Source organism: Rhinolophus ferrumequinum, chromosome 7 (genome assembly GCF_004115265.2).
Source record: "Rhinolophus ferrumequinum isolate MPI-CBG mRhiFer1 chromosome 7, mRhiFer1_v1.p, whole genome shotgun sequence".
Lineage (NCBI taxonomy): Eukaryota > Metazoa > Chordata > Mammalia > Chiroptera > Rhinolophidae > Rhinolophus > Rhinolophus ferrumequinum.
The window spans coordinates 41643617-41671084 of record NC_046290.1 but is presented as its reverse complement, the minus strand read 5'-3'; the positions used below and the strand labels follow the sequence as shown (position 1 = coordinate 41671084).

Here is a 27468-nt window from a genome sequence, read left to right as displayed (position 1 = left end):
TGAGTTAGCTTCATTAAAATCACAACTGAAAAACAGAATAAATTAGAAAATCACAGAGAAAGGAAAATAATAGAAAGCAGGGGTCAATACCTTAAATACCGTGTTTCCCCAAAAATAAGACCTAGCCGGACCATCAGCTCTAATGTGTCTTTTGGAAAAATTAATATAAGACCCGGTATTATATTATATATTATATTATACCCAGTGTTATGTTAATATAAGACTCGGTCGTATCTTAAAATAAGACTCAGTAGTATATTATATTATATTATGCTATATTATATTATATTATACCCAGTTTTATATTAAAATAAGACCGGGTCTTATGTTAATTTTTGCTCCAAAAAATGCATTAGAGCGGATGATCCGGCTAGGTCTTTTTTTCTGGGAAACACAGTATGTACCACAAATTCCTTCCACCTACTAAAGGTGAGTTACAAGTTTTGCTCTGAATTTTCTAGTAACCTGAGTAAAGAGGCAAACACTATCACTTCTAAGATTCATAATGCCTGGTAGCTGTGACAATAGGAGATATAATCACAAAGGAACACTCTACTATTTTGAAATTTTGTTCACTCCTCTTGTGTGGATCCTACACGGTGGTAAATCAGATTGAAACATACATGGTGGATAGCACTCCTTTTGCTTAGGTTAGAGGGGAAATTAGTTCTAGGTTAGAACCTAGAACCAATGTAGGCCAAACAAAAGTGACTAGCACAAAAAATAAGATAGTCACACTTTCTCCCTGATTTCATTCCCACCACAGATATTTGAGAGGTATAGGAGTGGTATGAAAAAAAGAGCTTTCCAGCGGAATGGCGACAGTGTTCCCATAACTTCCTGTCCCACTTACCCCAGTTTCAAAGAGGTCCATAGAGATAGAAAGGCAACTTACAAAGAAAAAAACATCTCAGTCTTTAAAGATTTTAAAATAGATTCGAAAAGGGTCTCTAGTTGTAAAATTGGCCTGACCACTCTCAATAACAACACAACCGGTCTAGAGGCCCAAGGTATTTACACACGAGACTCTGAGGCTTGATTGTCTGCAACAGGATGTCTTGGATGGGCCTCAGCATTGGTCATACTCAAAAGCCTTTGAAAGCATCTACACGAGGACTCTTTCTTTGACATCCACATGATGGTCTCCAGGACAGAAGAGCAGATAAAGACAATAGCTGTGGCAGGAACAAATGACTATGCTTTTCATCTTAATACTACTGAGAAACCAGGAGCATTTATTAAAGACACTTAGGAGAATTGGATGAAGTTTGGTCTTACCATTAAACCAAGAACTACAAAGAATATTTGGTATCATAAGGCCATCTCATAGAGATGGCCTTGTGGAACTATGGTTTGGAGAGCAAAGTTTTATGCAAGTAATAATACTATGAGTTCATTAGGTGAGGACATGGTTCCCCTCTTTGGACACAGAGATAAGGGACTGATAAGGTCCTGACAATTTTTATAAATGTGCATATGTAGGGTCTCAAATGCCGATCTGATAATGCCATTATGAGAAGTAAAGCCCCCAGATCTGTACCCAGTCGGCTGAAAAGTTCTCAAGAGCTGCTCAAAAATATGATTTTGATTCTTATGTGTATGGAATCTCCTTTTTACTGGCCTAAGAGAATATTGACTATTAATCAGGCATTTCTGCTTTCCTGAGCAAGTTTTCATTCCAATGACTTAAAAGAATCATGCAAAATGTTCTAAAGGTAAGCCTTTGTGGACATAGTATAACTGTTTTAAATAGCAGAATTTATAGGTGTTGTGAATGAATACCTTACTTGATAACTTGATTTCTGTAAAAAGTAAAAATATGGCTATACCTAAGTTTATAAACCAAATTTTACATCAAAGCCTACAGAAGAAATATTAGTTACTATGAAAAGGACTTACCTACATTTTAAAAAGGAATTTTCTGATGTGCTTAGCTGTTTTCCAAAACTGAGAAAATCCTTGTGTTTTTTCTGTTCCATATTATTTGTGATTTGTGTATCTGCTTGATAATGTGACTAGGATAATACTTCTGGTGGAAAACCTAAGCTCCACTTTGGCTGAGATGGAAAGTAATATTATTCTTGCATCTTAAGTATCTCATTTTCCTCCTTTACTTTATGCATCAAAACTATAAAAAAATTATGGAGTAAAAAGGTGTTTTCCAGGTCATTGGTGGTCTGTTCTAAAATTTAAACATAGATTGTATATTAACAGGGTATTTTCTCAATCAGCTTTGCCAGAGTTACCTGCTATTCTGCAATTATCTTCTCCTTTAGTCATTGCTTGAGGTCATTAAACAGTGTGATTGTTTTGGCTGTGATGCACAGGAAAAGTACAGCCTGCAGTTAGAGGTAGAATTATAGTGAATAAAGTATGGACTTTGGGTTTAGATTGGTTTAAGTTTAAATCCTGAACGTAACACTTGTTGCTATTTGACCTTGGCAAGACACCTAATCTCACTAAACTTCAGGGAACTCATACGTAAATCTAGTATGATTATATCAGACTTGCAGGGTTGTTTGAGAATTACAAAGAGGTGACATGTAAAAAATCTGGTGCTGCTCCTAGTACTTAATATGTACTCAATGCACTGTAGCTGTATTGAGTTTATATTATTATATACATTTTTGTTTTATAGATTAAAAAGTACTTTCATGCATGAGCTCATTATATCTTCAAATCACTGTTATAGAGAGGAAGGACAAGTATTTTTAAAATGAGGAACTAAAGCTCAGCAACAGGCTAGTACTATGGAAGGGATTCAGTAAGGTATAGCATTTGTGAGTACTGACCTAGTGCTCTTGTAACAGATACAGCTCTTAGAAGGTAGGTGTGGCAAGGTGAGCTTCTCTGAAAGAGTTTGGTCACCTTTGTCATTGTCCTACTTCCAGTCTAACCTTACCCTGCCTCAGAACCAAATAGCTGCGGACATTCTGAAACTATACCCTTTGCCCCCAGGGGGAGGTGTGAAGTGACAGCAAGGAACAGAATAGATCCATTAACTAACAGCGTTATAATCGTATCTCAAGTTACAATTAGAAACAAATATGTATCAACCACTTTATTCTTATTACTATTATATATAATATAATATAATACATATATAGCAAAAAATAACAGGAGCAGTGTCATTACTTATCTTTAGGTTGGTATGAATTTTATGATATGCATCATGTTTGGAGAAATAAGGACTAGCTTTTAAATACAGAATAGAGCTTGCTTATTTTGTTCTTTAAAGGGATGTTTAAAAACTTACAAAATAAATTTTTGTTTCTTAACCTTTTTATAGGCTTAGGAGAAAGGGTCATGCTATGGATAGATGGCGTTTTAATTAAATTCAGACTATACCTGGCATATTAGAAACTAATTTTGAAAACTTGCATAGAAGATTATCATTACCAAATATGTCAGCTAGAATCAAGCTTGTCTGGACAATGTAGGTTTATCGGGCTTTTGTTTTCTTTTTTCTTTCTAAAAAAGAAATAAATGTACAGTGAAACTCCCAAAAACAAATCAGAAGCTATGTGGGAGAGAAAAGATAAAGAGGTTGAATCAAAACTGGGGTTACAATGACTCAGTACTTTCACGGAATACAAAATTTATCCTTAGAAGTGTCCTTATGAATTACTTTAATAAGATAATCACAGTACCTGATAACTGGGAAATCAGAAATTTTGTTTGCAACTTGTAAGAGAGAGTGTGGAAGCAAGGCCTTTGTTAGCCCATGTGGCAATTTTTGTGTAATTTAGAAAAAGATGCCTTTCTGGGTGAACAAACAGAAATATGTCCCATGTCAAATGCATAACTTGCTAGGGGTTGGATTCAGACTCCACTTATTCTTCAACTAATGGGGCATAACTGGCTAATAATATGTTGCTATCCTGGAGAGGAAGAAAATAAGTTTGGGGATTGTAGAAGGTTAGTCTAGTGTAATAGTCTAGAAGTAATAGTGCATTTGGTGTGAAAACAAAAAAGTAGAAAGGAGCACATGGTGGAAAAGAGACAAAGAAAGGATGTAGAACAAAATGCCAATTTTGCTCATTTTACAGTTTTCCCTGAGGCATAAGAATCCTAGTATCTTCCCCTTGCTCATCTTCTTTCAGAAGAGGAGAGGAGAGGAAGAGAAGGAAAAGAGTTTTCATTCTCGGCAACTCCTCACTCTTTGTTATCCATAAGACATAGTACAGTATTTTCCTCATTTGCAGAACATTTGGGGATGTATTTCTCTTAAAGGTTAGGGCATTTGGGGGGTGTATTTTGTAAATGAAAGAAAAAAGACACAGAGGGGTTCCAGGACAAGGTCACCCTATTCTTTGGGACAAAACCAGGATTAGAATCCTAGTAATAGAAATGCCACTGGAAAGTTTGTCCGAGAAGCTGAGATTTCTTTCTATAGCAACATTCATGCCCAATGAATTATTGTGTTTTAGATTTACCTACCCATAAAAAGTTTTAAGTTTAGCCAAAAGGAGATGTTTTTAAACCATCAGTAAAATTGGAAGCACGAGATAGTCTATAGAATCTGCTAACAACACAGATCCCTGAAAAAAAAAAGGTGATAAAAATGATAATATTAATTTTTTATTTCTTTGAAAATACTCAGATCAAAAGATGCTGAGACCTGCAGCTTTGCTTTCTGGATTTATTTGGGACCCTGCTGGTCACTTTTTAAAAGGAGAGGATGCTTGATTAGTGTTAACACTAGGAAGCTCATAACCTGTCAAGTTTTACAAAAAAATTTTGTAATGCCCACTGTTTTCTGTTAGGATTTCTGCATAGTGTCAGCATTTATGATCCCTGAGTAATTTAAAAAGCATTACTCCTTAAACTCTTTACTATTTTTAAACAAAAACAAAAATACATTTTATGTAATTTTGTTTTAAGAAATTGCTCTTTTCTTTGATCACTCTCATTCTTTGGAACCGGCATTTACAGCTCCTGCTGAGCTTCTTTCTAATCAACACAAATTCAGAGCATTCACTGAACAAAACATTGAAATCAGGAGAACAGAAAGACTAGAACACTAGCTTGGTATATTCTAGAAACAGAAAGGCGTGGGGTCAGGTTCCCAGGTCTACAATTCTATTAGGTCTTTCCATCTTCCATGCTGCTCCGTGGACATGCTAACACACTCCTGCCTAAGGGCCTTTGCCTTTATGGTTTCCTGGGACATTCCTTTCGCAGCTATGTACATCAGTCACTCCCACAGTTTCTTTTTAACTCTGCTGAAGTCTTAAAAAAGCCTTAGCACACCATGAAACAAAAGACTCTGGAATCTGGAAGGCTGTATTTCCGCATGATATACTATGTAGCCTATGGCTAGTAGTTATTTTGCATTTTTTAAAAAAAGCAAGAAGGGTAATTTGACAAGCAGAATCATTAGATTTGGCATTGTAGTGTCATATTTTAATGTGCAGAAAAATATTTAAAACGCAGGGCTCATAACAGAATGTACACCTGCTGCCACTAGTTTCAGAATCTGAGGCTTTGGACTTGATATGGTAGAAATTTGAACCACAGTGTATAGGAAGTAATGATGACCATGCAAATAGTGTACATTGTGGTCTATTATTTTTGTTCGTGCTTCAAGGGACCGTTTACTGATCTCAGAAAACTACGAGTATAAAGTAAATGTAGAGATCTAAGGGAAGGTTGTAAAACAACCTCAAAATTATCTCTGAGAGTGTAACATACTCCTCATTTATTCACAATTAAAACTTTTATCTGATGATTTCCTCTGTTCTTCCATATTTAAGGGGGATTTTTCTCAATCACTGTTTCAAAAGTAGTAGCTTTGTGTTTTAGGTGCTACAAGCTGCAGAACTCCAAAAGATAAGTCAAATTAGGTCATATTGCTCAAACACTCAGAGATGTTATACTTTTAATTCTTTATGAACTTAAATATTGAATTTAGGATAGCCCTGTGGTATTTGGAAGCTAGACCTAGCTACATTGGCAAGATTTCCATCTCAAAAAAATTCAGGTAGAAGAAGCATTCCAAATTTTTGAAAACAAATAATTCTCTCTTCACCCTCTCAACATCCTTCTCTCTCCTCCATCCAACACATGTACATGCTTTAAACCAAATTAGTGTATTATTTTCTGTGATGTCAGAGATTAAATGTAAATCTTATAAGTCCAAAGTCCATGAATTTGAAGGTGTTTAAACTTGAGGCCTAGCGTTTTGCCCAGTTCATTCCATGTCTTAAAATATGGTTTTTGTCAGGGCTAGACAGTAAACAGCTATAGTAGTAGTGATCCAAACCACAATTAATAGTGCTGAATGTCATGTTACAAACCTGCCTCTTGATTCCTTAAAATAAAGAGTTGGGAGTAGCTGTGGCAACTGGACCTCAAATACTGCTCCGAAAAAAGATTCTGTGTTTTAGTTTCTTCACCTAGTTTTTATGTGCATTTATAAGGAGATACCTGATGGATTGATTGCAAAGTGGGCTATGACATACATCTGAGTATAAACTTATATGGAAACTGTCTAACACTTAACTTTGTTTAAATGACTTCAGTTATTTCTTCTGTGGCTAAGATTACAATTCAGACACTTCAGTCTGAATACTGGTTGTAAAACAGTAAAGCAAATGCCAGAATTATGGCCAGAGAGTAAGGCAGTGAGCTAATGTGGTGGAGTTCAGGCAATTTTAATTTTAGGGACATTGTCCCTTGGTTTTGGAATTTTTCAACAATCGTACCATTTATGATTTTATTTTATTTTAGCCATGTCCTTTGGGGGCCCGAGATTTTCGAGAGAAACAGTGTGCAGACTTTGACAATATGCCTTTCCGTGGAAAGTATTATAACTGGAAACCCTATACTGGAGGTAATGTATAACCTGGCAGAGCATTCATCATGCTTGAGAGCTTTGCAAACATAAAAGAATATATAAATACATACAAACACACACACACATACATTCATACATGTACTAGTAAAAATTAGTGCTTGCTAATGAAAGCAGGAAAGTGCTTACGATTCTATAAAGGTCTCATGTTTTAGTTTCCCTGTAATAAAGTTTATATGTTAGTACAAAACAAAAATCAGTTTTAAAAACCTATTTCTATTTAACCATGTACAAAGGTCCTAGAAAGGATATAAAACTAAATGATATTTTTGAGTTTTTGAAACTCAGGGTATACGGACATTACATTATAATCACTGAATATTTGGAATTATCACCCTAAAAACAAATTATAACAATATAAATCAACTCAAAAGAGGCCAAAGGAATCTATCCTTTCTTGGGGAAAGGCCAAAGATCTTTTCATAGATTTTTATTATCCTTGTTTATTGTTGGAAAACATTTTTGCTCTTTAATTTGGGCACATACCGAACACTAATTGTTCAGTAAGCACAAGAAGTTTTCTTCTACTTTCAAAATACAAACTAAATTTAAAATTTTCTCTTGGGAAAATTGAATGTATGTTTAATTCTTTTTGTTGTTTATTTTATGAACATCTTTGAAAATTTTTCAACATAGAACAATATTAAAAGAATTTTACAGTAACAACTGTTTACCGACCACCACAATTCTACCATTAAAATTTAGTATATTTTTTTGTATTGTATGTCTAGTCATCTCTCTATCCATTCATTAATCTATCCTGTTTTTTTGGATGCACTTAAAATAAATTTTAGTCATTAATATACTTTCTCTAAGTACTTCAGCATGTGTAACATTAATCACAGTTTCAATATTTATTTACCTTTTTTCTTTTGAGGTAACATTATGTACAATGAAATGCATAAATCTTAACTATGTGTTCTCTGAGTTTTGTCAAATGCATACACCTGTAAAACCCTACTGAGATATAGAACATTACCATAACCTCCAAAATTCTCATACACCTCATAGTCTTCCCCAATGAAGAGCTGCCTCTACCTAGTTCTTCCAAGAGGCAACTACCGTTATGATTTTTTTCTTTCCATAGATTAGTTTTGCCTATTCCAGAACTTTATGTAAATGAAATCATGTCTTATTTACTCTTGTGCAAGTCTTCTTTAAGCCTAATGTTTTTGAGAGCCATCCACATTATTGTATTTATAAGTAGCTCATTCCTTTTTATTGCTAAGCAGTATTCTATTGTAATAACCAGTTTGTTTTTCCATTCTGCTATTGATGGACACCTGGGTGTTTGTAGTTTGCAGCTGTTATGAATAAGCTGCTATGATATTTGCATACAAATCTTTTGTGGGCATATGTTTTTATTTCTCTTGGATAAAAATTTAGGGGTGGAATTGCTGAGTAATAGGGTAGGTATGAATTTAGTTTTAAAAGAAACTGCCGGGTATTTTTCCAAAGTGATTGTACCATGTCACACTCCCACCAACAACATATGAGAGCTTTGTTTGTTCCACAACCTTACCAACATTTGATATTTTCAGTCTTCTTCTGGTGGGTTTATGTAGTTTTAATTTGCATTTCTGATTATTAATTATGTTGAGCATGTTTTCATGTACTTCTTGACTGTTTATATTTCTTCTTTTGTAAAGTGTTTCAATCCTTTACCTATTTTTAATTCATTATTAATCTTTTTATTCTCTAATGGTAGTCATTTATCAGTTAACTTTTACAAATATTTTTCACAGTCTGTCGCTTTCCTATTACTTTTTAAGTTATATTTTAGATGAGTATAGATTTTAATTTTTAGGAATTCTAGTTTTTCAATTTTTTTTATTTTATGTTTATTATGTTCTGTGTCCTGCCTTAGAAATCTTTGCTTACCTCAACTGAAGAAGATATTTTCTTATGTTTTCTTCTAAAAGCCATGTTTTTTATCTTTACATTTAGATCTACAATCTAAAAATAATTTCGGGTGTATGGTGTGTATATGTAGTGTATTTAGGGACTAGATTTTGTTTAATCAATCTATTTGTCAACTCTATGCTAGTACCACACAGACTTAATTACTGTAACTGTGTAGTCTTGGGCACAGGTAGTTCCTCTAACTGATGTATTTTTCAAGAGTACTTTGGATATTCTAAGTGCTCTGCAATTCCATATAAATGGTAGAATTCGTTGTTAATTTCTACAGAGAAACATGCCGGGCTTACGGTTGATGTTGAATCTATAGATCAATAGAGGGAGAACTGATACATTCAAATATTGAATTTTCCATTTTATGAACATGGTATTTATTTTCTTTAATTTCTTTAATTTCTCTCAGCTATGTTTTGTAGTTTTAGGTATAAGGTCTTACCTATCTTTTGTTAAATCTTTTCCTGAGTAATTTATATGTTTTGATACTAATCATGTTTTTTTATGGTTTTTTGTTTTTTTGTAGATTGCTTAGGATTTTCTGGTAAATAGTTATGTTATTTGGAAATAGAGTCTATTTCAATCTTTATGTCTTTTATTTCATTGTATTGCCTTAATGCACTGGCTTGGCCATTCGGTACAATTTGTTCATGTGCTGATTGTATGTGATTTTCTTCTTTATTCTGTTAATATGGTGAATCACTTGATAAATTTTATAATGCCAAACCAACCTTTTATTCCCAGGATAAACCCCCTGTGATTATGATGATTTGTTATCTTATGATATGTTATTGTGTTGGATTTAATTGCTAATATTTTATTTAAAATGCTTGCATCTATGTTCACGAGGAATACTAGTTTCTAAATTTTATTTATTTTTATCAAATCTTTGATGAGTTTTGGTATCAGAGTTACTCTGGCTTCCAGAAATAGAATCCTTATTTATTTTGATTCTAGGATTGGTATTATTTCTTCCTTAGAATAATACATTTCACTAGTAAAACCATATAGGCTTGGTATTTTCTTAATAAAAAAATTTTCATTACAAATTCAACTCCTTTAATAAACAAAGAGATATTCAGACTTTTTTATTTTTAAATCAGTTTTTGAATTTGTATCTTCAAGAAGTTTGTTACTTCCATGTTGTCCAATTCACTGACAGAAAATTGATCATAACAGTCTGTTATTATCTTGTTTAATATCTGTAGGATCTGTAGTGATGTATGCTCTTTCATTTCTGATATTTATAATATGTGTTTTATTTTTCTGGATCAATCTTACTTGAGGATTATCAATTTTATTAATCTTTTCAAAGAATCAACCCTTGGCTTAGTCCTTTCTCTATTACTGTCTTTTTTCTCTTCGATTAATTTTTGCTCTTATGTTTATCATTTTCTTTTTTATTATGGGTTTTTTTTACTCTTTTGCATCTCCAAAATTTGATGTGTTTTTATTTCCCTCAGTTCAAAATATTTTCTTATTTGCATTGTGATTTCTTCTTTGACCCATATTTAGAACTATGTTATTTTGTTTACAAATATTTGATATATTCTAGTTTTTTTTTGTTGTTGTTACTGGTTTGTAATTTAATTCCGTTATGGTCAGAGAATACTCAGTATGATTTAAATTTTTAAAATTCATGGAGTTTTTTTGATGCGGCTTATTATTCATGTTGGTGAATGTTCTATGTATATTTGAAAAGGATGTGTTTTCTTCAATTGTTGTATATAGTGTTCTATAGATATCCATGAGGTCAAGTTGTCTTGATAGAGTTGCTCAGATCTTATGTGCTTTCTGAATATTTCTGCTCTAGTTCTATGAATTACTGAGAGAAGTGTGTTAAAATCTTCAACTACTATATGGTTTTGCTTTCTTTTTTAAAGGTTTTGTCTCGTGTATTTTGAATCACTTTTATTAGATGCTTATACATTTGGGATTGTTTTGTCTTATGGTAGAAGTAAATGTCTGAAATAATTCATGGAGTTAATAATTAGCATCTAGGTAGTTGTGTGCTGAGTGAATTAACCCTAAATTCATAAGCTTTACCTGAAGTTAATTGATAATGTGTACTTCCATTTAGCCAATCATCTTAAATCCCTTCTTGAAATAACAGCAGTACGTCTTCTGAAAACTCACTGTAGCAGAGGAATCTGAAAACATTTTCAGCAGTAAAAACAAAGAGGAAATTTATTCCTATTATCACATACTGTAGTGGGCTGAGGAATACAACCGTAGCATTTTATGTCTTGCCTATCAAATACTACCTTATGTAATTAAAATTGAGTAAACAAAAGACTCATGTTCTCTTTTTAAAGCCTGATGCATAAAAAGCTACATTAAATTTCAAAGAATTACGATTAAAATTGGGAAAAGAAGTATATTGGATAGTAATGAAAAAAATCCCAGTAATGTTCATGAAAATTTAGAGTACTTTTATTCATGACAATCTTTCAAAAATATAAATATTTTGATTATCAGTTCAGTAAGAAATTATTCTATTTATTACTTGTTATTCCTGTGCTCAGTACAGCAAAATGTATGATTAACCTAAGCCTAATAATAACATTATAAGTTATACAGAAGTTCTATAGCCTGTAGACAAAGAAAATGGAAGAAAACATGAACTTAGGCCAGAGGCTGTAAACTGGCAGTTCATGAAGTTTTTACTTACCGTACATGTTTTAGCCTCCACAGTATTTTTGAAAACTTTGAATGAGTTGCCAAGAAGAGCTTACGTTTTAAAAATCCAGGTTTTCATTTTCTCTTATAAAACCAGGATGTCTGACAATATTGGGCAATCTTCTTGTAAAACAACAATCAACTGTAACAATGATCTCCTTTGGTAGAATGTTCTCTCTCCCACTTATCAATGTCTTTACTACCCAGTTGGTTTCTCTCTTTTACTTCACATGCCTTCACCCTTCAGCAGCCTGGTTTCTATCTTCACTGAGACCTAGGCATAGCATTTCATCTTTCTGCTTTATTTTCTTTATTAGAAGTTGTCTTTATTTCAAAGAGAAATTTTATCACCATAATTAAAATAAGACCAAGTATTTTAAACTTCATGAGACGAAGATCCAACAGAAAGTATTCTTTAGTCATATTTTTAATCAATAGTTACATGTTTGTAAATAGCTTTTTCCTGCACTGTTTATTGCTACTTTTCTAATATACTATGGTCATGATATATACTCTGTTTGTCGTTTTAAATTGTTACTATTTATGCCTATTTTTCACATCAACCTTAAAAACTACAAATTTCAATGACAAAATGAAAATGCTCGTTATTATATGCGTTTTTTCACAAAATAAAATTAGATAGTGTTTTAATAATTCAACTTTAATGCTATGTGTAATATTTATCTTTGATTTATTAATCTCACAAGAATTATTCAAATTTAATGCTATAAAACTAATTTTATCTTTGATTTGCTGATCTGATAAGAATTTATATCCACGCTAAAGCCATGTTCATGAAATATGGTATGTTTAAAATAGGTACAAATTTAGTTTTATTTTACAACTACCATATTCCTGCTTGAAGTAGCAGAGTTTTTGTATCAGCTTCAGTAACAAGTTACATATGTTGCGGGAATTCCTATTTGTCATATGAGGTTATTGTCTCAAGCCTCGTTTAAACTTTATTTCCTTAGTTGACTTTTTAAAATAGTTTTAACTTCATTTTTTCAATCAACATTCAGTACCTTCACTGTGCTCCCTTTTGACCTAAAATATATTGTAAATATCTATTGGAAATACCTAAAAATTTTAAACTTTAATACTGCTTAGTGTGTCCTTCATCAAGTTGCACAAGCAATGCAAATAAACATGAGCTTTTAGCAAAAGAGGAAAGAAACCTACACATCTAGGTATATAGTCAAGGAATGATGTCTATATGAATTACAAATTTGCTGTGAGTAACGTTGAATCACTGTTCCGTAGGAGAATCACTGCATCTATTTATTCCTTTTCTACAATGTTTGTCCAGGTGGGGTAAAACCTTGTGCATTAAACTGCTTGGCTGAAGGTTACAATTTCTACACTGAACGTGCCCCGGCGGTGATTGATGGGACTCAGTGCAATGCAGATTCACTGGATATCTGTATCAACGGAGAATGCAAGGTTGCTCAGATTATGAATTTCACTTCTTCTTGTTGGGGGAGTTTGAGGGTTTTCTTTTTTTCTTCAGATAGTAGCTCCTAATTAATACCCTGCTCAGTTTTAGTAAAGAAAGATACAATTTCCAATAAAGATGACAATATACATTTCACTAAATGTGAATGTAGAATGTAGAATGACCCGTTGATATTCAAGCACCATGCAAATATGATTTATTCTGGTGTTTTAGTTATGTTTATAATGGTGGCTTGAGCTATGAAAATATTTTGGACTTTAATTTCCATTACTCAGATTCTGTTGTGTTTATAAACAAGATGATAGAGAAAGAGAGGGAATGAAAATTCAGCTCTTATTCATGTAGCTCCCATATGTTCTCATTGGAAGATTGTTTGAAAAATTTCGTAGCATAATTTTTTTCTCAAAGTGTCAAACAACTATGTTCCTCATACTTTGTCTCCTTTTAAAGCATTTACAATGGTTTTCATTATAGACTTAGTCTTTATCTTATTAAAGAATTTACTCTGGAGAAGGAGCCAGACTAGTTTGAGTTGTAGGAGCAAATTCATGCTATTTTCCTACATCTGTGTAGGAATCTCATCATAAGCTATAAAAACCACCGTTCTCAATTTTTTTTCTTGTTTTTGTTTTACTTTAAAAAGAAGCACATATCCCTAAAACTGAGAAGGAAGAGATAAAAACATTGTCTATTTTACTTAGTCTCATTATTTCTTACAAAATTTTCTATCCTTCTGACTACTGGCTTCCAAATGTATCTGATAATTGTGTGTGTGTGTGTGTGTGTTGGGGGGGTGTGTGCTTGAGGGAAAAGTTGTTTTGTGACAGTATTAAAATTTTTTTTTTTGATAATTAAGACCTAGGTACAGGTTTTGCTCAGAGATTACATGCCTGGTGTTTATAGCTAAATGTCAAATATACAAATTTAAGTACCAAAATATATAAAAATCCACATTTCTATGATTAAATGCAAATTTGAAAGGTAGAATTTCAGCTTCTAAAATTTTATGCTTTTATCTCCTTTTTGTTTATGGCAATTGTATTCAGTTAGTGGATACAGGTATTCATTTTTAAAGATTTAACTAGACATGAATTCCACGCCTAACACTTGACGCTAACAATTGATATCTAAATGAGCCAGTGCTTTTATTTTAGAAAGGGCAAACCATAATACTCAGTCAAGAGTCTTGCTTTATAAACCCTGCATAGGACCAAATACCATTTTTCTTATTTCTTGCATTTTTCAATTTAAAGTAAGAGCCCACTGTTAACTGATTATAATATTTTAAGAATTGGAGCATGAATTCTATAAACGAAGAAGAAATTTAGGTTAGAAATATAGACATACATTCCTGGGGAATCAGAAATTTTTTCTTGAAACTTATATGTTGAGAAATGTGAGCTAGAACTTACTGGAGAGTGAAGGTAAAAGTGGAAAGAGGAAAATATTTCCTGTTTTGATTTCCTTTACTGGAAAAACAAGTAAATAAATAAGTTATATTTATTTGGTTAGTAAGAATTCCTCTTTTTGACACACTGAATATTCTTCTCTGTTTTCAGCATGTAGGTTGTGATAATATTTTGGGATCCGATGCTAGGGAAGATAGATGTCGAGTCTGTGGAGGGGATGGAAGCACATGTGATGCCATTGAAGGGTTCTTCAATGATTCGTTGCCCAGAGGAGGTGAGTGTGTAGAAAGAACTCTTCCTCACACCTCTGGTGTATTTGGAATAGCCAAAACATTTGATTCCCCTCCCCGCTTATTTAAATTTCTTTATTTAGGTAGACATTGTTTTTCCCCCAAATTGCTTTCCGTTCTTTAAGTATTAAATGTGGCTACGTGTAAGATATTTCCAATAAATGTTTTTCCCTTTCTAGTACTTGACTTCGTTTAGCCATGTTTCTTTGAGATGGGAATTCCCACAGAGCATTGATGTGAGGATCGTGATTCAGAAAAAGAAAAAAAACACGTGATCTAATAATATACATGTTGAGGCTTTAAAGCTATCTTGAGATAATTTTAGAGAAAAAGAAAAAATATTCTAGAGGTATTCTTGAACCCAAAGGGGAATTTGCCCATATTTCATAATTTATAAAGTGAAAAGTCAAAGGAAGCATCGAAAACTAAGGAAACTGCTGTTATTGAATGGTTACTAAACACTCATTTTCTGACTGAGGCTGCAGAATCTACTTATTCCTGGCTATCTTCTGTGTTCCAGGCTACATGGAAGTAGTGCACATACCAAGAGGCTCTGTTCATATTGAAGTCCGAGAAGTCGCCATGTCAAAGAACTATATTGGTAAGTAGCGCATTATTTGCCTTAGCAGTCAAATTCTCCCAGCCTTACCCTAGGCAAACATTCATCTCTTGTCTGACTTGCGTATTTAATTTTATTTGTCTGGAATGCCACATAAATGGGATAATACAATATATACTGTTACATCTGGCTTTTCTTTCACTCGACATGTTTTTGAGATTCATCTGTATTGCTGAGTATATCCGAAGATCATTCCTTTTTATTGCCAAATAAGGTCCCAATATGTGAATATATCGTATTTGTCAGTTCACTTGTTGATGGATATTCAGATCATTTTCAGTCTTTGACCATTATGAATAAAGCTTCTTTGAACATTTATAGACAAGCTTTGTGTGGACATGATATTTTCATTTCCCCTGGATAAAAAGCCTAGAAGAGAAATGGCTAGGTTATATGATAATTACATGTTTAACTTTACAAGAAATTACTCAACTGTTTTCCAAAGTGGTTGTAGAACTAATGTAGAAGAGTCCCAGTTATTCTACATCTTTGTCAAAATTGTCAGTCTTTTTAATTTTACCTATGCTGATATCTTTTTTTTCTGTGGGAAGTGTCTAAACAAATATTTTGCCTATTTAAAAAAAACGTTATGAAGTTATGAGTCATTTATGTATTTTACACCAGTCTTTGTTCAAATATATATTTTAGGAATAGTTTCTCACACCCAGTGGCTTGTTTATTTCCTGTTCTGAATGGTATCTTTTAATTTTCATGAAATCTAACTTACTAAATTTTTTATGGTTTGTACTTTCATGTCCAACCTTTGAAATTTTGCCTACCCCAAAGTTGCAAATATTATCTTCAATGTTTCCCCCAAGAAATTATACTTTTAGCTTTTACATTTAGATATATGCTCCATTTCGAGTTTATATATAAAGTATATAAGGGTTGAGGTTCAAATTTTTTTCATGTGGATACTCAATTACTATAACACCATTTGTTGTAAAGACTATTATTTCTCCCATTTTATGCCTTAATACTTTTGTTAGAGATCAATTGAACATGAATGTATGGATCTGTTTCTGTTCATTCACGTTGATATATATGTCTATGCTAAACCAAAACCACTTTGTATTGATTGATAGATTTTTCCAGTAGATTTTGAAAATAGCAAGTATTAGGTCTTCAAATTTGTTTTTCTTTCCTCAGAATTATATTTGCATTTCGAGGTCCTGTACATTTCTATATACATTTTAGAATCAACTTGTCAATTTCTACAAAAAGAGAATATATGGAATCTATAAATAAATTTGAGGAGAATTGACATCTTAAAAAAATATTATCTTCCAATACATGAAAAGATTTAACTATATTTATTTAAGGTTTTGCATTTGTTCACCAGTGTTTCTTTTTCAGTGTATAGGTCTTGCACATATTTTTTTCTTTGTCACTAAATATTTCATGCTTTTTGATGGTATTGATATTTTAATTTTACTTGTCAATTGTTTATTGTTATTACATAGCAATACAATTGATTTCCTTTGTCATTGACCTTATGTCCTGTCACCTGGTTATACTCAATTAGTTCTGATCGTTGTTTTGTAGATTTACTTTTCAACATAGACTGTCAAGTCATACTTGAACAAAGGCAGTTTTAGTTCTACAGTTCCAATCTTTATGCCTATTATTTCCTTTTTCTTACCTTATAATAGTGGTCAGGGCCTTCAGTACCATGCTGAATAGAAGTAAGGAGACTGGATATCCTTTCAATGCTACTTGTCTTCACAGGAAAGTGTTCAGTTTTTTTTACCATTAAATTTGATTTAGCTAGAAGATTTATGTAGATGCCTTTCATCATGTTGAAGAAATTACCTTTTATTTCAAGTTTACTGAGATTTTTCTTCATGAACAAGTGTTGAAGTTTTCTGAATCTGTTGCATGATTATGTTTTTTTTTCCCTTTTTCCTGTTAATATAGTAAATGCTTTGATTCATTTTCAAATGTTAAATCAATCTGGCATTCTTGGGATAAACACCACTTTGTCATAATGTGTTAGCATTCTTATATATTGCTCAATTGATTTTGTTAAGCATATTTCCATCTATGTTCATGGGTGATATTGGTCTGTAGTCTTTTTCTTATAATGACTTTATTAGTTTTGATATCAGGATAAACTTGGCTTCAGAAAATGAAATGGGAAGTGTTCCTTTCTCCTCTATTTTCTGTAAGAGTCTGTGTAAAATTGACATTACTTCTTAATGTTTGATAGAATTCAACTGTGAAGCTTCTGAGCTGGAGTTTTATTTGTGGAAAGTTTTTAATGAAAAATTCGATTTCTGTAATAGCTATAAAGTTGTAGAATTTGTTGGTATAAAGTTGTGCATAATATTCCCTACTATCCTTTTAATGTCTGTAGGGTCTGTAGCAATGGCTTTCTCCCCGCCCCCCACCATGCATTATTTTTTTTAATTAGTTTTAGGTGTACAAAACAACATGCTGATTAAACATTTACACTTCTCACAAAGTGATAATCCCAACAAGTCTACTACCCATCTGACACCGTACACAGCTATTACAACACTGTTGACTATATTTCCTATGCTGCACTTTACATCTCATGACCATGTTTATATATATGCATACATATATATATATATATATATATATATATGCATACATATATACTTTACATCCCAAACCATATATATTTTTTTTTCCTTAACTCCTCACGTTGGTAATTTATGTGGGGTTTTTTCCCCATGATCATTTAGTGAGGGCTTTATTAACTTTATTGTTCATTTCAAAGAATAAGTTGTTGGTTTAAATAATTTTTTCTATTATTTTTCCATTTTTGTTAACAATAATGCCCACTCTTTATTATTTCCTTTTTTCTTTTCACTTTTGTGTTAGCTATTTTTCTAGCTTCTCAGGATAGAAATTTGGGTTACAGATTTTTAAAATCTTTTTTCTACTCTAAAATAAGAATTTGCACTATAAACTTCTAAGTACTGCTTTAACTTCATCACATGTATTTGGATATGTTGTATTTTTATCATTCAGTTTTAAATATTTTCTTATGTACCATGTGACTCATCGCTTAGAAGGTATTATTTAATTTCCAAATATTTGGGGGTTTCCCAGATCTTCTTCATTACTGATTTCTAGTTTATTTCTATTATTGGTAGAGAACATACTTTGTACAATGTTAGTTCTTCAGTTGAGGTTTGTTTTATGGCCCAACATTCGGTCATCTTAGTGAATGTTTCATGTGCACTTCAGGAGAATGTATATTCTCGGGTTATTGGGTTTAATGTCTCATAAATATCAGTTAGATTAAATTGGTTGATAGTTGTGTTTCAGTCTATTATATTCTTACTTATTTTCTGCCTTTTTGCTTAAGCAGTTTCTGAACATGTTGAAATCTCCAGCTAGAATTGTGAGTTTGTTTATTTCTCCTATTATTTTGTAAGGTTTAGTTTTAGAGTTTAGTTCAGAGTCATCTTTATGCTAGAATCTGCTCAGCCTTAATGATAAAACATGATTCTCTACTGAATGCCCTAGTGATTGAAACTCTGAATTCTCACTCTGGAAATTTTTCTGCTAATAGCTCCCGAGTAGGTGTTTGTTTGTTTTTGTTTTTTTCCCTGGCTTCACAGAATTTTATTCTATACATACAGAGATTACTATTCAGCAACAGATTCCCTCCTTCTACTCTATTTCTCTGATCCTGCAAATTCCAGATATCTTAGCCTTTCCAATTTCTGATCTCCATCTTCTGAATGAGACCACTATGCTCTACTTGGGTTCTCTTGTTCTACACTAATAGAAAGTGCCTTCAGGCAGAAAGCTGGGGAGATTCTACAATGCACCTTGTTTCCCTTCTTGCATACATCACAGTCCTGGCCAGTGTCTAAGAACAGCTGATTCATGTATTTTGTGAGTTTTATACTTGTTTACAGTTGGAGGGCAAGTCCACTACCAGTTATTTCAACAGGAAAAGAAGTGATGTTTTATTTGATACTTGATCCTTTGCGTTCATTTTAGACTCTCCAGAGACCCTTAGACTCTTAGTGAGACCTGGATGAATTCTATTCTCTTTATAATATCATCCCCTTTTTGTTTAAGCCTTTTAAAAATATAAGAATACATCTAGAATGCATCTTTAGATAGCACACCAGTATAATCAGAATCTTCCTTCCTTTATTTAAGAAGACCCCTTTATTTTTACATCATAATTTTGAATTCTTTACTGCATTAGCAAGACTCAAAACAAAAATATTTGTAACATCATACTTTTCCCCTTTTATAATTCTGTGTTCCTAAGGCCACATCTTCCTCCCTTAGTAAATTATTATTTATTACTTCTTAAATGCTTGATGTTTTCCGAACTACATTATCATACCAGCAAAGATATGTTTGGATTCAGTCATTGAGTAGTTGAGAAAATGGAAATGGAGAGCTCAAATTGAAGGAGAATACAAAGCTGTGGGGTGGGGGTTATTTTTATTTTTATTGTTTCATATTATACAGTCTCAGATGTCTTTATATAATCTAAGTAATTTTGATGTTTTAAATGAGACAGAAAACCACTGTGAAAATTGAAAATACAAATTTTTAAATATAAGAAAAATTTAAGACTAAATAATTCTTAAAATTGGTTGACATGTTCCTATCTCAAAAGGTTAGATTTATTTTTGATAAATGAATCTTCACAACATATCTGAAATCAAGAAAGTATAAATATATATGCCAGAAAGTACAAATATATATGCCAGGCAGCCTAGAGTGGGGATATGAAAATGGTCTATGCTATTGAGGACAAGTAGTAGAGGTACAAGGAGTCAGAGACTGCACTATTACCCTTTTAGTCATTTTGGGCTGCTTGTTCATCTGACCTGATAGCGTTTTTGAGGAAGCTAGAATAATAACGAAAAAATTAAACTGACATGTTCATCATTGTGAAATCATGATAACATAATCAAAATTATCAGTCTTATTTTTTTATGGGAATTTTATTATATAGGAATTTGGTATAATAGTGCTAATAACCTTTTTCTGTCACATATTTTAAACATTTTTAATAATTTTTTTCCTATAGAGGTTTAACAATTATGCATGCATATTTATTAATCTTTTCCTTTTAGTTTCTGAGGTTTTGTCATGCTTAGAAAAGCTTTTTATATTCCATTGTTATTTTTTGAAAAGTTTTCCCTCATTTCTCCTAGCATTTTATGATTCAACTATGTTTATCTTTAAATATTTACCCACCTGGCATTTATTCTTTTTCTGTTTTTGTTAAAAAAAATTCATTTTTGATAAAAAATTTCAATTACATAAAGTAATGTTCAGTAAACGTTTAGAGTTGCCATACACCCAGCACCAAGATTTAATAACTATTAATATTTATGTTAATGACATAATTTGCTTCACTATCTTTATGTAAACATATAAGTATTCTTTTGGGAAATTATTTTAAAGAAAGAACAGGTATAAATCACTAAGTATTTTAGCATTTATCTTCAAAAAGTCAGGACATTTTTCTATATGACTACAATATCATAAGAGACCAAAGCTTATTAAAAATAATTTCCTCAAATCATTTAATGCCTAGTACTTATTCAAATGTCACCAACAAACTGACCTCAAAATATGAAGAACCATTGTTTTTTTACAGAGCTTTTTTTTGCTGTAGTATTACTAGCATAAAAGAAATATTAAAACCTATATCTAATATCAAAACTTTAAAGTGTTTATTTTTTGTTTTGGTTGTCATTTTATTTTATTTTTTGGAATTATATTTTATTTTTAATAATTTTTAAATTTTTCAGTTATAGTTGACATACAATATTATAGTAGTCTCTGATGTACAACATAGTGATTAGACATTTATATAACTTACAAAGTGATCACCTTGATAAATCTCGTACCCATCTGACAGCATACATAACTATTAAAATATTGCCTATATTCCTTAGGCTATACTTTACATCCCCGTGACATTTATAACTATAATACCAATTTGTACCTTTTAATCTCTTCTGCCTTTTCACCACCACCCAAACATCCTACAAGCTGACAACCATCAAAATATTCTCCGTGTCTGAGTGTGTTTCTATTTTCTTTGATTGGTTCTTTTGTTCTTTATATTCCACATATGAGTGAAATCATATGGCATTTGACTTTCTCTGTCTGACTTACCCTCGAGGTGTATCCAGGTTGTTGCAGATGGCAAAATTTCGTACTTTTTTATGGCTGAATAATATTCCATTGTATATATGTACCACCTCTTGTTTATCCATTCATCCATTGATGGATACCCAGGTTGTGAACATATTAGCTTTTATAAATAATGCTACAATGAACATATGGATCCACATGTCCCTTCAAAGTAGTATTTTGTTTTTTTTCAGATAAATACCCAGAAGTGGAATTACTGAGTCCTTCTTTGTGTCTTGTCATAGCCTTTGTTTTAAAGTCTATTTTGTCTGGTATAAGTATTGCTACCCCAGCTTATCTTCTTTTTTTCCCACTTCCATTTTGAATGAAATATCTTTTCCATCGCTTTACTTTAAATCTATGTGTGTCTTTCTATCTGAAGTGAGTCTTTTGTAAACAGCATATGTAAAGGTTTTGTTATCCATTCAGCCACCCTATGTCTTTTGATTGGAGGATTTAATCCATTTACATTGAAAGTAATTGTTGATAGATGTGTTGTTATTGCATTTCATGATGCATATATATTTTTTTTCTTCTTAAAGAAGTCCCTGTTACATTTCTTGTAATACTGGTTTGGTGTTGATAAACTCCTTTAACTTTTTCCTGTCTGGGAAGCTATAATCTATTCTTCAATTCTAAGTTATAGTTTTGCTGGGCAGAATAATTTTGGTTGTAGGTCCTTGCTTTTCATCACTTTGAATATTTGGTCCCAATCCCTTCTGGCCTGCAAAGTTTCTATTGAGAAATCAGCTGATAGTCTTATGGGGGCTCCCTTGTAGATGAATGTCTTTCTCTTGCTGCTTTTAAGACTTTCTCTTTGTCTTTCATGTTTGGTATTATAATTATGATGTGTCTTGGTGTGGGCCTATTGGGTTCATGTTTGGGACTCTCTGCGTTTCCTGGGCTTGTATGTTTATTTCCTTTGCCAGGTTGGGGAAGTTTTTGTCATTATTTCTTCAAATAACTTTTCAATTCCTTGCTCTCTTTCTTCTCCTGGAACCCCAATGATGTAAATGTTGGTACTCTTGATATTGTCTCAGAAGCCCATTAAACTCTCTTCATTTTTTTAAATTCTTTTTTCTTTTAGCTCTGATCAGCTGTTTTCTGCTACCTTAACTTCCAAATCACTGATTCGATCCTCTGCCTCATCTAATCTACTGTTGATTCTCTTTAATTTCATTTCAATTATTGTATTCTTCATTTCTGACTGGTTCTTTTTTTATATTTTCTATCTGCATTTTTATATTTCCTATCTCTTTGATGAAGTTCTCCCTGATATCATTGAACATACTTATAACCAATGTTTTGAACTCTGCATCTGGTAGATTGCTTGTCTCCATTTTGTTGAGGTTTTTATTGTTTTGTTTTTTGAGCTTTGTTCTATTCTTTAATTTGGGACATATTTCTTTGTCTCCCTATTTGGCTTCTTCCCTGTGTTTATTTCTATGTACTAGGTAAAGCTGCTCTCTCTCTTGGACTTGGTATACTGGACTTATGTCCGGTAGGGCCCAACGGCACAATCTCCTTGGTTACCTGAGCTAGGTGCTCCAGGTGTGTCCCTTGTGTGGGTTGTTGTGCCTTGCTGTTGTAGTTGAGTCTTGGTTGCTGTTTGCTTGACATAGGGTGGGATTGACACTCGGGCTAATTGGTTGTGAGGACGGGGCCGTAACTACAGTGGAGGAGCTGTTATTCTGGAGCTGACCATATGGAGATTTTACAAAAGACTGCACCATGAGCTAAGACAGGCTGTTTGGATGGAAAATTCACTAGAAGTGACTTGGGTGGGCCCACAAGTTGGGTGGGGCCAGGTCTCAGGGAATCACCAGGGTTAAGCGAACATTGTTAGCCAGATTCATGGAGACTCAGATATGGTGGCTGCCTGCATCTACATGCTAAATGGAAGGAGGGTTCAACAAAGAAATGATGGATTCTGTCAGCTCTTCTGTCTGGCAGAAAGCTGCTCCTCCAGCCCTCACCCTTAGCCAGACAATTCAGTTCCTTCCCGTATGTTCCTGGTACCTTTCAAGCTGCTACCCCAGTGCTGGAGCTCAGAGTGAGTGAGTTCATCAGCAAGTAACTCTGTGTGTGGGCCCTTTAAAAGGAAGGCCTGTAACTCCAGCAGCTCTCCGTCTCACTCAGTCATAATCTCCATTGGTTTTCATAGTTGGGAGTTGTGGGGACCTTTCTCCCTAGCACTGGAACCCAGGCTGTGGAGCGTGGTGTGGGACTGGGTGGGACCTCTCCTCCAGGTGAGATCTCTGCAGCCGATATATCCCTCCTGATTTTTCACCACCACATGCAGGTGTGGGACCAATCTGTTCCATGTCTCTGCCCCTCCTACCTGTCTCAAAGTGGCTTCTTCCATATGTCCTTAGTTATAGGACTCTGTTCAGCTAGACTTCAGTTGATTCTCAGTGATGGTTGTTCTGTAGTTTAGTTGTAATTTTGATGTAGTCATGAAAAGAGGCAAGCACAGCATTTATCTACTCCAGCTTCTTGACCAGAGACCTCTTTTTTTAAACTGTATTTTTATTGAGGTGAAATTCACGTAACATAGAATTCAACCATTTTTAATTGAACAATTTAGTAGCATTGGATACATTCCAAAATATTTTCAACATCCCAATAGGAACGCTGTGTCCATTAAGTAGTCCCCCTCCCTTCCCCCCCAGCCCCTGGCAACAACCAATTTGCTTTCTTTTTCTATGGATTTACGTATTCCAGATATTTTATATAATTGGAAACTTACAGTATGTGACCTTTTCTGTCTAGCCTTTTCCACTTAGCCTGATGTTTTTGAGGTTCATCATCACTGAAACATGTATCAGTACTTCATTCCTTTTTATGGCTGAATAATATTTTATTGTATTTGTTTATCCATTCATTCATTGATGGACATTTGGGTTGTCCACCATTGGTTACTGGGAATAGTACTACTATGAACATGTATGTACAAATATTTGTTTGAGTACCTATTTTAATTTCTTTCGGATATGTACCTAAGAGTGAAATTGTAGTATTTATAAAGAATGAGATATAAATTCAGCATTTTTTTCCCAAAAGACTAGTCTTTTGTCTTAGTTTGATTTCTTGTTATCTATACTAATTTAAGATGCTTCCTTTGTCATATACTAATTACCATATGTGCTTGGGTTTATTTCTTAACTATCTGTTTGGTTCCATTGTTAACTCTCTGTGTGTCAGTACCATAGGTTCTCCCCAGCACATAGTCATACAACTACTATTTTAATATTTGGACAGGAAAATCACTTCCTACGCCTCCCCCATCCCTACTTATTCTTTTTGTCATAATTTTCCTTGCTGGTTCCATATGTTTATTTCTCCAGATAAACGTTTTATTCCTTTGTATTGATAATATTATAAATACTTAATATCTTCTTGACACTCACATTGAAAATTACCATTTTGATTTGCACTGAAGAAAATGGTCAAGAATCCCATTTCTAAATGGACATGTATATTCATTGTATACTTCAGTGCAGTTACTAATCAGTGACGTTGTGGTAAATGAAGTTTCATATTTTTAGGTAGACTGTCATTTCTTTTCTTTTTTAGCTTTAAAATCTGAAGGGGATGATTACTATATTAATGGTGCCTGGACTATTGACTGGCCTCGGAAGTTCGATATTGCTGGGACAGCTTTTCACTATAAGAGACCAACTGATGAACCGGAATCCTTGGAAGCTCTAGGACCCACCTCGGAAAATCTCGTTGTCATGGTAAATGTGTCTTTGTCACTTTATTTTCTACTGTTTGTCATCTGTCCTGTGAGGTATGAAAGGACAAGCTTTATTATCTCTGTTTTATAGGTGGTGAAATTAGGTGAATAAAGGTAAAATGGTTTGCCTAAGGGTGTAAAATCTGTGTAAAGTTAAGGCCGTAGCGCTCTTTGACTCTTTGACCATTTTCCATATGACTCTTTGACCATTTCAATGCTTGCTTGAATAACATTTTTATAACCAAATAAGTTATATGAGAAAAATGGGTCTAAATTATCCATGAAAATGGAAAGAGAAAATTCAGTATAAATGTATGTGTTCTAAAGTTGTCTTAAATTTCCTATAAGACTTACTCTATGACATTTTCTTCTTCAAAAGAAATAATAAATATCTGAATGGAGGCTCATTGTATTTTAATTATCTTCACCAGTTGTTTTCAATGGCAGGTTCTGCTTCAAGAACAGAATTTGGGAATTAGGTATAAATTCAATGTTCCCATCACTCGGACTGGAAGTGGAGACAGTGAAGTTGGCTTTACATGGAATCATCAGCCGTGGTCAGAATGCTCAGCTACTTGTGCTGGAGGTAAGACACCCACTAGGCAGCCCACCCAGAGGGCAGGATGGAAAGTAAAACATATTCTGAGCTATGCTTTGTGTTTGCTAAAAAAGCTAATTGGAAACATTTCTTGCAGGTTTGCTTCAAGCTGTAATTTAGCAAAAGAAACTTTGCTTTAATTATATTATATTCCGTTTGTTTTTAACCTCATGTAATTTGTACAGATTTGTTGGTAAAATACATCTTGGCACAATGAGTGTCTCTGCTGGTGCTTCTCCCAAGACTATCTTGAAGGTGGGCAGTTTGCTTTTCGTGAACGCATTCTTGGTAAAGAACATCAAGAGTTTTAAATAAGAAAATGAGCAAGAATCAGACGACACAGATACTTCTTGTAATGGGGGATGAGAATGTATGTCTGTGTGCTTGTGTGTTTGTGTTTGTGTGCTTGTGTGTTTCCCACAATCCTATTCAGACTCCCTTCTCCTGGCATCAAAGTTTAGGGGCTATATACTGGGATACTACAATAATTTCTGGTGTCTGGGTCTGTGGGTTAATGGTGTATGCTCACCCCCATGATAGTCCCTCAGAAAGGTAGCTGCTAGGCGGTGGTTGGTGATGTGTTGGTTGTCCCATGTGCGTTTTTCATGGGTGCCTTTTCCCACAATTTACTCTATTCCTAATCCTCCTCCCTCTAGTGGCCACCAATGCAATTCTTTACCTCTGGCTGGGAGAGCAGGACAGTTGGCTTCCTTCAAAGCCAACACCCTTGCTGCTGCATGGACTGGTGAGTAGAAGTGCTGTGCAAGCAGCATCTTCCTTCTCTCTGGAGACTAAATGCATCGCCTCCACCGTACACCTTGATTGCAATAGGCAAGGAAACAAACCCATCCCTCAGGCTTAGGCTGGACTAAAGCACCTCACCATTCTGAAAGGAAAGATTGAATTTTGAATAATGACATTTAGAATGGGAGAAATTGAAATAAAATGAATTATCCCATTTTACCCCATATTCCAATGTATTACCTAGTTTTACTTTCTAAACTTCTTGGAAACATGTGCTTTAACATCCCATCTTGTCCTATACTCAGTGAATCTCTAAATACCTATGATCCTTAAGGCTCGAACCAGAGAAATTATTTTCACAGAAATGATGATCAAATAATAGACTCAGTATTTTTAGACTCATATAGAATTAATCATTGATTAACTACAACTCCAAATTCAGTAGCAAAACACCATACAAAATAAGAAAACATAAAGTAAACGAACAAACAATAATGTTTTCTCCTATGTGAAGTATCATGAAACATGGTTATGTATAATTTGTGGTATATTTAAAAGGATCTCTAATTCCCATCCATTTTATGTGTGAAATGGCTGGTGATTTGTAATGTAAAGTTTTTAAAACTGTAGGGAATTACTATTTCTTTTAATAAAATAAAAGATACTTAAAATTAATTTTTCAAGTGAATGCCATTGTATTATTCCTTAGTGGCATTTATAGATAGATATTTCTTTGTTTCAATTAAGTTCCTTTTTCTTCAACCTATAAGTTAACTTTCCCCTTTTCACATACCAAAAAAAGTCTTCCTGATAACAGTACATATATAATTCAGGCCCTGAGGTAAAGTGAGATAGACTTATTAAAGAAGAAGAAAAAAATAATTTAAAGTTTAGGAAATCTAATGAGGAAAGTCTAAGTGTTGAGGTTGATTAGCTTGGTGAAAAGAAGGCTAAGGGGAAAGTGTATTAGTATCTTCAAGTATGTGACAGAATGTTGAATGGAAAATT

The 27468-nt window shown here is 33.3% G+C and overlaps 1 protein-coding gene across 1 annotated transcript in view; it reads left to right on the top strand.

The window, feature by feature from the left end:
* Positions 1-27468, top strand: part of ADAMTS6 (ADAM metallopeptidase with thrombospondin type 1 motif 6) — a 255576-nt gene that overhangs the window by 175506 nt on the left and 52602 nt on the right. The window contains exons 15-20 of the mRNA XM_033109798.1: positions 6733-6835; positions 12759-12892; positions 14465-14588; positions 15125-15205; positions 24956-25119; positions 25566-25704. Of these exons, the coding sequence (XP_032965689.1) occupies positions 6733-6835; positions 12759-12892; positions 14465-14588; positions 15125-15205; positions 24956-25119; positions 25566-25704 (745 nt within the window). The remainder of the gene's footprint in view (positions 1-6732; positions 6836-12758; positions 12893-14464; positions 14589-15124; positions 15206-24955; positions 25120-25565; positions 25705-27468) is intronic.